Source organism: Mirounga leonina, unplaced genomic scaffold, assembly GCF_011800145.1.
Source record: "Mirounga leonina isolate KUSES-001 unplaced genomic scaffold, KU_Mleo_1.0 Mir_168, whole genome shotgun sequence".
NCBI classification, from domain to species: domain Eukaryota; kingdom Metazoa; phylum Chordata; class Mammalia; order Carnivora; family Phocidae; genus Mirounga; species Mirounga leonina.
Genome location: NW_023270426.1, coordinates 63,224,674 through 63,238,493, shown reverse-complemented (window position 1 = coordinate 63,238,493; position 13,820 = coordinate 63,224,674). Strand labels below are relative to the sequence as shown.

The window sequence follows — 13,820 nt, the reverse complement described above, 5'->3', positions numbered from 1 at the left end:
AGTTCAGTTAATTTCAGAAGGCAGAAATCATTATAGGGCTCATTTTTAGACCAATTTACTATTAAAATTTTTAAAAAAGCACAGGCAAACAAAATCTACTAATCATAACAAAAATTCACCCACTTAGAAGTTTTAAAATATCTTAAAGTATTTCTTGAATCAAAGGAGAATTCATAAATGACAATAAAAAACACTGAAAAACACATTAACAGCACAATAGATGTAGGTATCAAAACCTGTACATAAATCTCAATTTGTATTCAAAGGCAATTTATTTTGAGTATATTTATTAGAAATAAAGACTAAAATGAAAAACAGATCCAAATAATCAAGACATAAAAGTAAAAGGGAAGAATTAAAATATTATGAGCAGAAATCAATGCTATAACACAAAAAAGCAGAAAATAAAGTCCCAAAGGTGATTATTTTGAAGAGGAGAAAGGTGACTAATAGTAATTATAAACGCAGAACATGGCACAGTATATTGCTATGCACTTCACATATTTCAGTGCATTTAATCTTCCCAACTACCTTCAGGTAGGTAATACACTAAAATCACTGTACATTAAATTTCTAATGACAAGCAAGATATACTTATGAAGAAATAACTGCTAACAACCACAAAGGCAGTTTTAAAAACAAGTTGAACTTTTTATTTGTATAAAAAAAAATTGTATATACGAACTCAAATTTTAAAATCATAGGTTCCTTATGAATTGAAATATACAAAAGTAAAAAATCTAGAATGCTAAGTGAATACAGATTTCTTAGGATTAATGATCAAATAACTGTCCCTAGCTACTATATCCAAATGTGTGATGAAGAAGCCAGCCTCTAAGGATCTTTTACAATAAAACTAAGTAAACTAAATAGAAAACAATGACACATTTGGGTAGATTTTAGTTTTATTCAAATTGTTCAAAGAATAAAGACAAAAGAGGCATAACTCAAAGATCTACTTCTTCATAGGCCATTATTCGTTTGTAAATCAATTCTACTTACATCATTAGACTTGCATTTTTCCTTGTGAGAATATATAGTCCACTCCAAAAGCATATTTACTGGTTTGGTCAAAAGCCCAGAGGCCTCATTTCCTGACCAGAAGATTTCAAGAAGAATTGCCTTTCCTGTTATTTTCAGACTCTGAGAATCTGACCAGTCATACAACCTAATGAAAATATGAATCAAAGTATATCTTTATGCCAATTTGATCACTATAGTTATTAGGCATAATATCTCTTGCCGTAATACAAAAAGATCTAGTGGTTTCTAAATATAGAATAGGCATAAAATATGAAGATTACAACATACAGTTATAATAAAGAACAAAATATAAAAAGAGTCCACAATTCAATATAATGACCAACAAATACACGCACAGAGTAATCTAACTGCATGTTTTAGAGCATACACAAAACTTACCATGAATATTATAGAGTCAATGTTAAAAAAAACCTTAGTGGAACTTTTATTTAAGTATTAAATTACTTAAGAATTGAAAAAAACATAAACCCTGAAAAATAAAACAAAATCTTACCTATCCAAATGTCTAAGTTAGTGAAAAACAAAAATGTGAACTAAAGACACATAAAGAACATAAAAAACTTTATTGCCACTGAAGAACTATGTCTGCAACTATGTTTTAAAAATAAATCTAAACTAGGGGCACCTGAGTGGCTCAGTCGGTTGAGCATCTGCCTTTGGCTCAGGTCATGACCCCAGGGTCCTGGGATCCATGTCAGGCTCCCTGCTTAGCGGGGAGCCTGCTTCTCCCTCTCTCTCTGACGCTCCCCCTGCTTGTGCTCTCTTGCTCTGTCAAATAAATAAAATCTTAAAAAAAAACAAAACATAAATCTAAACTAGAAAACAAGGTGACTCTTTGGATGTACATAAATTAGAAAAATGGTACATAAAACAATATAAATACAGAAAATTTTTTCTTTGTGATTAAACTTACTTTTGGCTCAGATGTCGCACTTCACTTTCCACTAAATTAAAGAAAAATTTGAGCAGGGTCAGGTGGAGCACTTTTGTGCCAATAATATTTTTTGAAATTTGATGGCAAAAATTTTCATTGTAAAGGCAAGACCTGAAAAACATGAACCCAGTAATTTGTGACATACAAACAATTCAATGAATATCCTGCGGACAAAGTCTTTCAGAGTTTTATTAGAATTCTAATGAAATTCCCTTCAAAAAAATATAAAGCTAATCAACAAAATTTTATCAATATATTTTCTTCCTTTAAAAAGAAAACCATGTCAAAGATCTCATGACATTGAATATTTAGTAATACAGATCTAATTTCTCTATTTTTCAATGATTGTAATGTTTAATAGCCTAATGGTACTCTCTTTGTATTCTTTATTTCACTGACAAAGAACAAAAAATTATATATTACATTATGCTTTCAATTCAGGTGAACAGCTATACTCTCAATTTATAAATACTCTCTTAAAGTCCTCTTCTTACTCAAGATTTTTTGTTATTATTTTTTAGTAAAATGAAGGTCATTTAGGGCTCTATTTTTTTTTTTTTTTTTTTTTTTTAAGAGAGGGAGCAAGCATGGTGGGGTGGGGGCAGAGGGAGAGGGAGACAGAATCCCAAGCAGGCCCCAAACCCAGCACGGACACCAATGTGGGCCTCAATCTCATGACGGAGATCGTGACCTGAGTCTAAATCAAGAGTTGGATGTTTAACCAAATGAGCCACGGAGGCACCCCCACTTGGGCTATTTTCTAAGAGTTTAAAAAATTTAATATCTATTTCTTTCTTTCCATCTACTCTAGCAGTCCTGTCCAATAGAACTTTCGGTGATGATGGATACGTTCTATTGAACACATGAAATGTGAATTGTGCAACTGAGGATTTGAATTTGTAATTTTTTTTTTTAAAGATTTTATTTATTTGAGAGAGAGAATGAGATAGAGAGAGAGAGCATGAGAGGGGGGAGAGAGGCAGACTCCCTGATGAGCAGGGAGCCCGACGTGGGACTCGATCCCAGGACTCCAGGATCATGACCTGAGCCGAAGGCAGTCGCTTAACCAACTGAGCCACCCAGGCGCCCTGAATTTGTAATTTTTTAATCTTAAATTTAAACATTGTCAAATGTGGGTACTGGCTACTGGATTGGACAGCAAAATTGTATATTATTTTTTTAAAGAGAACATACAATTACACAGAAGTCTAGGACTAAGAAATTCTAGGTAACAATATGTTTTATAATAATCTTCCAACTTTATTATCATTTATATAAACAATGTACTTGTAACTTTCTACGTCTGTCTCCACCTTTCCCATCTTCTTTTTGAGTGTCACATTGTCAGGTTAGGAGGGTCCTTAATGATTATTAAATCTAACAATATTTAGTATTTGAATCTCTTCTAGAGGACATTCTATGTCTATATAGGTAGATTCTTTGAGAACTGCCAGAGATGGATATCATAATATCTTTCATTTAAAAAAATATATATATATGTATATATAACAGGGCGCCTGGGTGGCTCATTTGGTTAAGCGTCTGCCTTCAGCTTGGGTCATGATCTCAGGATCCTGGGATTGATCACCATGTGGAGCTTGCCACTTAGCAGGGAGTCTGCTTCTCCATCTCCCTCTGCCTCCTCCACTCGTGCTCCCTTTCTCTCCCAAATAAATAAAATCTTTTAAAAAACCCCACAATTATGGAATATTTCAAATATGTTTAAAAGTAGACTAATATTATCCAGCTCATCTATATGCTTACCACTCCCCTAGACACCTCTCTGACTCCCAGTGAACCAAATTATTTTGAAATGAAATCTGGTATTTCTATTTATTAAAAAGTCTACTTTTGGGCGCCTGGGTGGCTCAGATGGTTAAGCATCTGCCTTCGGCTCAGGTCATGATCCCAGGGTCCTGGGATCGAGTCCTGCATCGGACTCCCTGCTCCTTGGAGCCTGCTTCTCTCTCTCTCTCTGTCTCTCATGAATAAATAAATAAAAATCTAAAAAAAAAAAAAAAAAAAAAGATTTTAAAAAAGTCTACTTTTAATTCCACCTCCTGTTGCATCAATTCATCCAAATATATATTAAGCATTTATTATGTTCCAGGTATTGTATTAAGCACTGAGAATAGAGATGCTCAAAACTGAGCATCCATGTGAAGAGATGGAAAAACATTTATCATGCAAATGGAAGTGAAAAGAAAACTGGGTGGTAATACTTCTATCAGACAAAACAGACTTTAAAACAAAGACTATAACAAGAGACAAAGGACATTACATAACCATAAAGGACATAATCCAAGAAAAAGATTTAACAATTACAAGTATTTACACACCCAACATGGGAGCCTCCAAATACACAAACCAACTATTAAACAGACATAAAGCAAGAAATTGAGAGTAATACAATAAGAGTAGGGGACTTTAATACCCCACTTATATCAATGGATAGATCAGACAGAAAATCAACAAGGAAACAGTGTCATTGAATGACACACTGGACCCGATGGATCTAACAGATATATTCAGAACATTCCATCCAAAAACAGTGAAATACACCTTCTTCTCAAAGGTACATAGACATTCTGCAGAACAGATCACACATTAGACTACAAAACAAGTCCCAACAAACTGAGAAAGACTTACATCGTATCATGCATCTTTTCCAACTACACAGTATGAATCTAGAAATCAACCACAAAAAGAAATCTGGAAACAACAAAAATACATGGAGGTTAAATAACATGCTACTAAACAATGAATGGGCCAACCAAAAAATAGAAGAGGAAATAAAAAAATACATGGAGACAAATGAAAATGAAAATACAATGGTCCAAAATCTTTGGGATACAGCAAAAGCTGTTCTAAGAGGGGAGATTATAGCAATACAGGCCTATCTCAAGAAGAAAGAAAGATCTCAAATTAACAGCTTACACCTAAGGAGTTAGAAAAAGAACAATAAAGCCTAAAGCTAGCAGAAGGAAGGAAATAATAAAGATTAGAGCAGCAGTAAATGAAACAGAGACTAAAAAACCAATAGAACAGATCAATGAAATCAGGATCTGGTTCTTTAAAAAGATGAACAAAATTGAAAAACCTTTATCTAGATTCATTAAAGAGAGAGGACTCAATTTCAGAAATGAAGGAGGAGAGAAACAACAATTTATACCATAGAAATATAAAGGATTATAAAAGAATATGAAAAATTACATGCCAACAAATTGGACAACCTTTAAAGAAATGGATAAATTCCTAAAACATATAACTTCGTAAAACTGAATCAGGAAGAAATAGAAAATCTGAATACAATGATTACTAGCAATGAAATTCAATCAGTATTCAAAAATCTCCCAACAAACAAGTCCAGGACCAGATGACTTCCCAGGTGAATTCTACCAAACATTTAAAGAGGATTTAAAACTTACTCTTCTCAAACTGTTCCAAAAAATAGAAGAGTAAGGAAAGCTTCCAAATTCATTCTGAGGCCATTACCTTGATACCAAAACTAGATTAAGACATCACACAAAAATAGAGCGCCTGGGTGGCTCAGTCGGTTAAACGTCTGCATTCAGCTCAGGTCATGATCTCAGGGCCCTGGGATTGAGCCCCGCATCTGGCTCCCTACTCAGCAGGGAGTTTGCTTCTCCTTCTCCCTCTGCCTTCTCCTCCTTGCTCATGCTCTATCTCTCAAATTAATAAATAAAATCTTAAAAAAAAAATACATTACATACAAAAAAGAAAACTACAGGCCAATTAAGTGATGAACACAGATGCAAAAATTCTCAACAAAATATTAGCAAGCTAAATCCAACAGTATATTAAAAAAACAATTCACCACCATCAAGTGGGATTTACCCGCAGGATGCAAGAGTAGGTCAATATTCACAAATCAATCAACATGACACATCACATCAACAAGAGAAAGGATAAAAACCATATGATCATTTCAATAGATACAGAATAAGCATTTCACAAATTACAATATCCATTCATGAAAAAAAAAACCTCAACAAGTAGGTTTAGAGGGAACATACCATAATAAAGGCCATTTATGAAAAACCCACAGCTAACATCATCCTTAAGGGTGAAAAACAGAGCTTTACCTCTATGATCAAGAACAAGACAAGGATGTCCACTCTCACTGCTTTTATTCAACATAGTACTGGAAGTCCTAGTTATAGCAATCAGACAAGAAAAAGAACTAAAAGGCATTTAAATTGGTAAGGAAGAAGTAAAACTTTCACTGTTTAGAGATGACATGATACTATATATAGAAAACCCTAAAAGAGTCCACCAAAAAACTACCAGAAGTGATAAATTCAGTCAAGTTGCAGGATACAAATTCAATATACAAAGATCTGTTGTATTTCTGTACCTTAATAATGAATTAGCAGAAAGAAAAATTAAGAAAACAAATAAATTAAGAAAAAGAATAAAATGCATACGAATAAACTGAACCAAGGAAATGAAAGACCTGTACTTAGAAAACTGTAAGACCTTAATGAAAGATACTGAAGAAGATACAAAGAAATGGAAAGATATTCCATGCTCATGCATTGGGAGAACCAATATTGTTAAAATGTCCATGCAATACAAAGCAATCTACAGATTTAATGCAATCCCTATCAAAATATCAACAGCATTTTCCCTAAAACTAGAACAAACAATACTAAAATTTATACACAACCACAGAAGGCCCCAAATAGTCAAAGCAATCTTAAGAAGAATAAAAATATGGAGGTATCACAGGATGCCTGGATGCTCAGTTGTCCAACATCAACTCTTGGTTTTGGCTCAGGTCGTGATCTCCCAATCATGAGATTGAGCCCTGCGCAGGGCTTTGTGCTCAGCACAGTCAGCTTGAGAGTCTCTCCCTACCCTTCTGCCCCATCCCGCACTTGCACCCTCTGTCTTCTCTAAAATAAATAAGTAAAATCTTAAAAAAAAAAAAAAAAAAAAAAACACCAAAAAAACTGGAGGTATTACAATCCAACATCTCAAGGTTAATTACAAAGCTGTAGTAATCAAAACAGTATAGTACTGGCACAAAAAGAGACATATCGATCAATGGAACAGAATAGAAAGCTCAGAAATAAACCCACAATTATATGGTTAATTAGTCCATGGCAAAGAAGGTAAGAATATATGAGAAAAAGACAGTCTCTTGAACAGATGGTGCTGGGAAAACTGGACAGCAAAATGAGAAAAAACAAAACTGGACCACTTTCTTACACCATACACAAAAATAAACTCAAGACCTAAATGTGAGACCTGAAACCATAAAATTCCTAGAAGAAAACACAGGCAGTAATCTCTGACGTCAGCTGCAGTAACATGTGTCTAGGTATGTCACCTAAGGAAAACAAAACAAAATTAAACTACTGGAACTGCACCAAAATAAAATCCTTTTGCCCAGCAAAGAAAGCCATCAACAAAACAAAAAGACAACCTACTGAATGGGAGAAAATATATGAAAATGATGTATCTGATAAGAGGTTAATATCCAAAATTATAAAGAACTTAAGACAACTCAACACCCAAAAAACAAATATTCTAATTAAAAATGGGCAGAAGATATGAACAGACATTTCTCCAAAGAAGACATCCAGATGGCCGAGAGACACATGAAAAGATGCTTGACATCACTTATCATCAGAAAAATGCATTATCAAAACTACAATGAGATTATCACCTCACACCTATCAGAATGGCCAAAATCAGAAACACAAGAAAGAAGTTTGACAAGGACGTGGAGAAAAAGGAACCCTCATGCAACTGGTGGTAATGCAAGCTGGTGCAGCGAATGTGGAAAATAGTATGGAGGTTCCTCAAAAAATTAATAAATTAAAAAAAAATTAAATACTAAAAATTATGGTCCAGTAATTCTACTACTGGGTATTTGCCCAAGGGAAATGAAACACTAAATGGAAAAGATATATGCACTGTGTTTACTGCAGCATTATTTACAATACTATGGTATGGAAGCAACCCAAGTATGCATCCAGACATGAATGAATAAAGAAGATGTGGTTGATATATACAAAGGAATATTATTCAGCCATAAAAAATATAAAATCTTGCCATTCGCAACAACATGGATGAATCTAGAGGGTATAATGCTAAGTGAAATAAGTCAGTCAGAGTAAGCCAAATACCACATAATTTCACTCATATGTGGAATTTAAGAAACAAAAGAAACTAACGAAGAAAAGAAGAGACAAAATAAACCAAACTCTTAAATACAGAGAACAAACTGGGGGCTGCCAGAAGGGAGGTAGATGGGTGGATGGCTGAAACTGGTGATGGGAATTAAAGCGTAACTCATCATGTTGAACAATGAGTAATGTACAGAATTGCTGAATCCTTATATTGCTATATCTGAAACTAAAAGAACACTGTATATTAATTATAATTGAAATAAAAAAAACAGAGCACTTTTCAGAAAGTAAGAAACCGACATGAGTGACAAACTTAACTGAAAGAAAATGTCAAAATTAGGGGCGCCTGGGTGGCTCAGTCGTTAAGCGTCTGACTGCGGCTCAGGTCATGATCTCAGGGTCCTGGGATCGAGCCCCGCATCGGGCTCCCTGCTCCGCGGGAAGCCTGCTTCTCCCTCTCCCCCTCCCCCTGCTTGTGTTCCCTCTCTCGCTGTGTCTCTGTCTGTCAAATAAATAAATAAAATCTTTAAAAAAAAAAAAAAGAAAAGGTCAAAATTATGTAGTGATATGAGTTACAAGTTAAAGTATAATTAGGAGTTGGCCAGGTATTTGTAGGATGCAGGAATGGAGCTATATTTAGGCAGAGAAAATATAAGAGAAAAGGAATAGGCAATGAAAAATAGTTTAGCCACTGGGCACATTTGGGAAAATAATGAAGATGAAAATGGAGACATATACAGCATCTAAACCACAAAAGGTCTTATATGTTTTGCTAAGGAATTTCAATTGTTTTTTATACATGATGTGTAAGTTAATTGAAAACTTTCATCTGGGAAATGATAACATCATTTTGGAAAGAGTATACTGAGGTACTCTGGAAGATAAATTAAAGGGAAAAAACAGAATCAAGATCAATAAAGCAGACATTGCAATAGTTTACATAAGAAGCAATGACAGCTTGATGACAGTAAAGAAAGAAGCAGATTTGGAAATTAGAAAGCATGTCAGCCACATAACCCATATATCCTCACATTCTATACCAATGCTGGGCTAGTATTGTTGTCTTAGAATTGTTTACATCTCAGTCATCTTCAAAAGTAAAGGAACTGTTTTTTATTTATCATTTTATCCCCAGAGTATAGCACAGTACCTGGCTCCCAATAAGTACTCAATAAACATTTGCTGAAGAATGAATAATGCATGCTATCTAGATGATGAGCTCACTTCAAATACATCACAACCAAGACAGAAAATGAATCTTTATGAATCTCAAAGACATAACCAAAGGTCTAGCCTTTACCTGGCTAGTCAAGTATCCTTTCCCTCACTACTATGGAGCCCTAAAACTGAGCACTTGGATAAAAAGGAAGTACTTCCTAGACAAAGGCAGGCTGTATCAGATACAGGGAGTTATCAGAGAAGAAAAACAATTAGTGGATTTGGTAGAAAGAGAAACAGAAAGGATTTCCAGAGAAACATTTTCAAGACAAAGGAAAAATCTAGGAAGATGACATGCAGAGACACAAAAGCAATGACTACCTAGGAAAGTTTCAAAATTCAGATTTCCAGCTGAAAAAAATGTAACAAAAAAACACTAAAAGAGATAATGTATACAGTTACAATGTTTACACTTTTGATTACCAAAATTTGATGACCATGTTCAATAAATTTTAATTAGATTTTAATATGCACACATATCGTTAACTAAAAACAATAAAAAAATAAAAACAAATAATGATTTGGCTTTCCTATTTTGTGTGTTCATTAAACTTTTTTTTGGTAAATAAACTAAATGACAAATATGACCAATCTAGACTTGGCCTTTTCATTTTTTTTGTTTATTTTTTTTAGAGAAAGGGAGAGAACGCACGAGCAGGGGGGAGAGGGAGAGAGAGAATCCCAAGCAGGCTCCACACCCAGAGTGGAGCCCAACATGGGGCTCGATCATGAGATCATGATCTAAGCTGAAATCAAAAGTCAGACGCTTAACTGACTGAGCCACCCAGGTGCCCCTCGACTTGGCCCTTTTTTGAGAGTTTTAAAATAAATATAGCACACATATTGTACACTCACATTTTCTAAAATGAAATTTACTTCTTTCATTTATATCTAAAACATAACACATAGCTTTGTGCAGTGGCAGTATTGTAGCCAATGAGGTTTATCAGAGGCGCGATTATTGCTAATTGAAAACTTTTCCCTATATCTAAAACATACACAGCAGAACTATGAGATGAAATTTAGCATACCCACATGTCAAATTCCTTACCTGATAAGCACTTCTATTAGAGACCATGCTCCTTTCATACAAGTTGGGCACTGAAACAGCTCTAAGTAATATCGTGACATGGCTGGGGACTTCCAAGGAGGATGTAGGTGAAGAAGGGCTGACAATATATGAAAGTATCGGCCAGAAAATGTATCTATGTTATCCTGTTATTTAAAAATAAACAAACAAATAAAACACTATAGCTAAAAGTACACTTTGACCAGTTACTTCAGTCTAAAACTGTAATAACTCTGACCTAAACTTTCTTGCCTAATATATGTGTTTGGACAAAGGAAATCAAATGGAAGTTATCATATTTAGCTAGTGAAATACTACAACTGAGAAGGGCACATTCTAAATACGTATCTATACATTAAGTAATCCCAGCTATTGAGACTTACATGAAATGTCCATTTTAATTTTCATGATTATAGTAAGATAAGAGTTCCCAAATGTGACCTGAAAGGAATTAAAGGTATGAAGCTTTTCATGTAATATGCTTAGTTATCACCAACATTAGTCTGACATAGCTTACACCTGTTATTTCTTCAAATTGGCAGTGTGATGAAGAACATAATTAGAAAGCTACCTTTGAAAAGCTGTTCTTACTAGCTTTCACAGTTTAAGGAATATGCTTATTGTCTGTGTATACTGTGACTAAAAATGATTATTATCAATGTACAAATGGCTTTCTAGATCACTGCTATATTTTGTTAGACACTTTACTGCCACAGAAAAAAAATCAGATAAATTTTTCCCAAGAGAAAATTATCTTGGAGATTCTAAGAAAATAAATCACTCAGAGTAGCACCTAGAAAATAGTTTAAAAATAGAAATGGGCATCTAAAGTCTTGACCTCACTGGGGGCCACCAAAGAAAGCTGATGCCCAGTCCTATAATCCTTACGGGGGGAGATCCACGCTCCCACCTGGACACACACAGGAAAACAGGCTTTCACAAAAGTGCTAGCTCTTAGCTCCACGATGGGATTATTCAGAATGAACCCCTAACGGGGTTAGTATTCCTCTCCCCTCTGCACCTTCTTCTGCATCAACCGTCTTGAAGAGGTACCCTCCTCCTCCAGAGTAGTAGAATATACTTCTCCTACCCCAAACCAGACTCGGAGGGATTGAAGAATGACTCAATTTCCTCAGTGCATTCATAAAACAGTTCACCCAGTGAAGACAAGGAAGATGACTGACAATGCTGTCCTGCTTTTTCTGACATCCTGCACCAGGTAATTGTTGTTTTTTAAGTCTTATGATATAATCAGCATAATTTCACCTCCTGAATTCAGATGAATTCTGGGACATAACCAAGATCAGGCTATAGATGTCTAAAACTGAAGGCCATGGACTAGATCCTGGTGAACTCGCTAAGGTAAAGAGCCCCTGTGAGGTAATCCTATAGCACCCAATCAATCCTTGCTTTTGTGACACCCAGTCCCCAGTGTGTAACTTCAAATTCCTATAAATCCATTAAGGTCCCATTTTCTCTCTCATTGCTGGGTTAGTTGTATTATGACTACTATCTAGTAAACTGAATTTTTAGTAAATGTTCTATAGTAACTCCAAATACAAATACACACACAAAAAAAGTATAAAGAAAGAAAGAAGAAATTGTAATAGGGGGGTACTAGATTTCCTATTAAAACGAGGGAAAAAATACTGAAAAGAGAAATTAACTGTAAATATACAAAAAACGAGAATGTTCATATTTTAACATTCTTTTAAAGACTGTAAACTCTTAAGACTGCTCTTACCTGTAGAATGTTCTCTAGTAGAGCATGAAGAAGGCATACAGGAGGGATATAATGTGCTTGTAAAGAGGAAAGTTCTTCAATTGCTTCTTTAAAAAACTGTCCTTCTATGAGACTTTCAATTAAATTTAATACACCTCTGGGAAATTCAGCATTTTTAACCTAAAAAAAATAAAGATTCTATGACTCAAAGAAGAAAAAAAAATTCTGGGAGCAAATCTTAAATTAGTAAGGAGACTTAAAATTTTCTCATCTGTAAGATGAAGATAATTCCTGTCCTCACGACTTCATAGGATTGTTATGTGGTTTACAAAAAGATTATTTATACAAATGTGTTTTATAGCTATAAGGCACTACAAAAATACACATTATTAATTGATTGATTTTTCTCTGTTGCCTTAAATAGTAAAGGGAAATACTACCACTTAAAGAAAACTTGAAAGGGCATTTGCAAAGTATGGCTGATAATGAGGAGACCTCAGGCAGAGCTACATCTACACATAGTTCTTTAGGGGCAACATTATTTTTTGGTTTTCTTTTAAACGTATAAGCAAACTATATCCATTAAGATATACTAAATATATTAAGATGTCATCAAGCACAATATTTGCTATAGGGTCACAGAATCACTCTGAGGATGCATATTAATATAAACTCTAAGAGTTCCATGAAGTACATTCCCCTTGGTCAAAATATTTTTAACAGCAAAAATAACTACATTGAACTAGCCGAGAATTAAAATACTCTGAAAAGACTACGTGAAATAAACTTTAAAAAATGATACAAAGGAAATAATATACTTTAAAAAATATTATACTGAAAATTTAATCTAGAAGTAGTAATTATGAAAGCTATGGAATGTGATAACAGTGCTACATAACTTATCCATGATGAGCACAAGTTAAGTTTTTAATTCTTGTTATCAGTTTGTACTACCATATACAATTTTTTGGAGCTTTGACAGAATATTATTTTTCTTTTTCATTTCTGATTAGAGAAAGTACATTTCAAATTTGATAGGAGGCTTTGTTATGCAGACAACACATTCCTTTATATCAAAGTAACTAAAAACATCAAAACACAAAGCTTATTTTTTGACTCCATCACCACCCTACTCCAAGCCCCTTACCTCAATATTGTACACTGGTTGTTTATCTATTCTAATGCAGCTGTATCTGATAGCCTACAAAAGAGAAACCATATTACCAAAATTAAGCATCTTTTTAGGTAGAAAATTACATTTCAGTGTACAAAAATAAAACCTTGGGCAAACTTACACAATGGACTCAAGTGCAAATTAATAGCCATAATTGATCTGATACTGATACACATTTACTCAGACTAGTATCTTCCATTATTTTAAAGTAATAGCACACTCGTAAGTGTGAACATTCTCTATTTTCTCTTTCTGAACTAACTTAAAAAATAAAATCATATTCACTTTGAAGACCTGAAGAGGTCTACTGTCCTTAGATTTTAATAATTAGAAATATAAATGAGAGAACATTTTGTATAAAAGTCCACAGAAGAAAAAAATGTGGTCATGTTTTCTATATAATAACATGTAGAATCTTTCTCTATTGTTTTAAAATACCTGTAATTGTGTATTTGTTTAAAAGATTATACTGGAAAAATATTTGTAACCAACATAAA

General features: G+C 34.0%; 1 protein-coding gene and 1 pseudogene across 2 annotated transcripts in view; one reads left to right on the top strand and one right to left on the bottom strand.

Moving 5' to 3' along the window:
- SLF1 (SMC5-SMC6 complex localization factor 1) overlaps positions 1-13,820 on the bottom strand; it is an 83,021-nt gene that overhangs the window by 31,934 nt on the left and 37,267 nt on the right. For both annotated transcript variants that reach the window (XM_035014867.1, XM_035014868.1), the window contains exons 10-14: positions 13,297-13,350; positions 12,171-12,329; positions 10,409-10,572; positions 1,958-2,089; positions 1,003-1,168 (exon numbers count right to left, since the gene is read on the bottom strand). In XM_035014867.1, coding sequence (XP_034870758.1) covers positions 1,003-1,168; positions 1,958-2,089; positions 10,409-10,572; positions 12,171-12,329; positions 13,297-13,350 — 675 coding nt within the window. The remainder of the gene's footprint in view (positions 1-1,002; positions 1,169-1,957; positions 2,090-10,408; positions 10,573-12,170; positions 12,330-13,296; positions 13,351-13,820) is intronic.
- Positions 10,265-10,395, top strand: LOC118017253 (annotated as a pseudogene).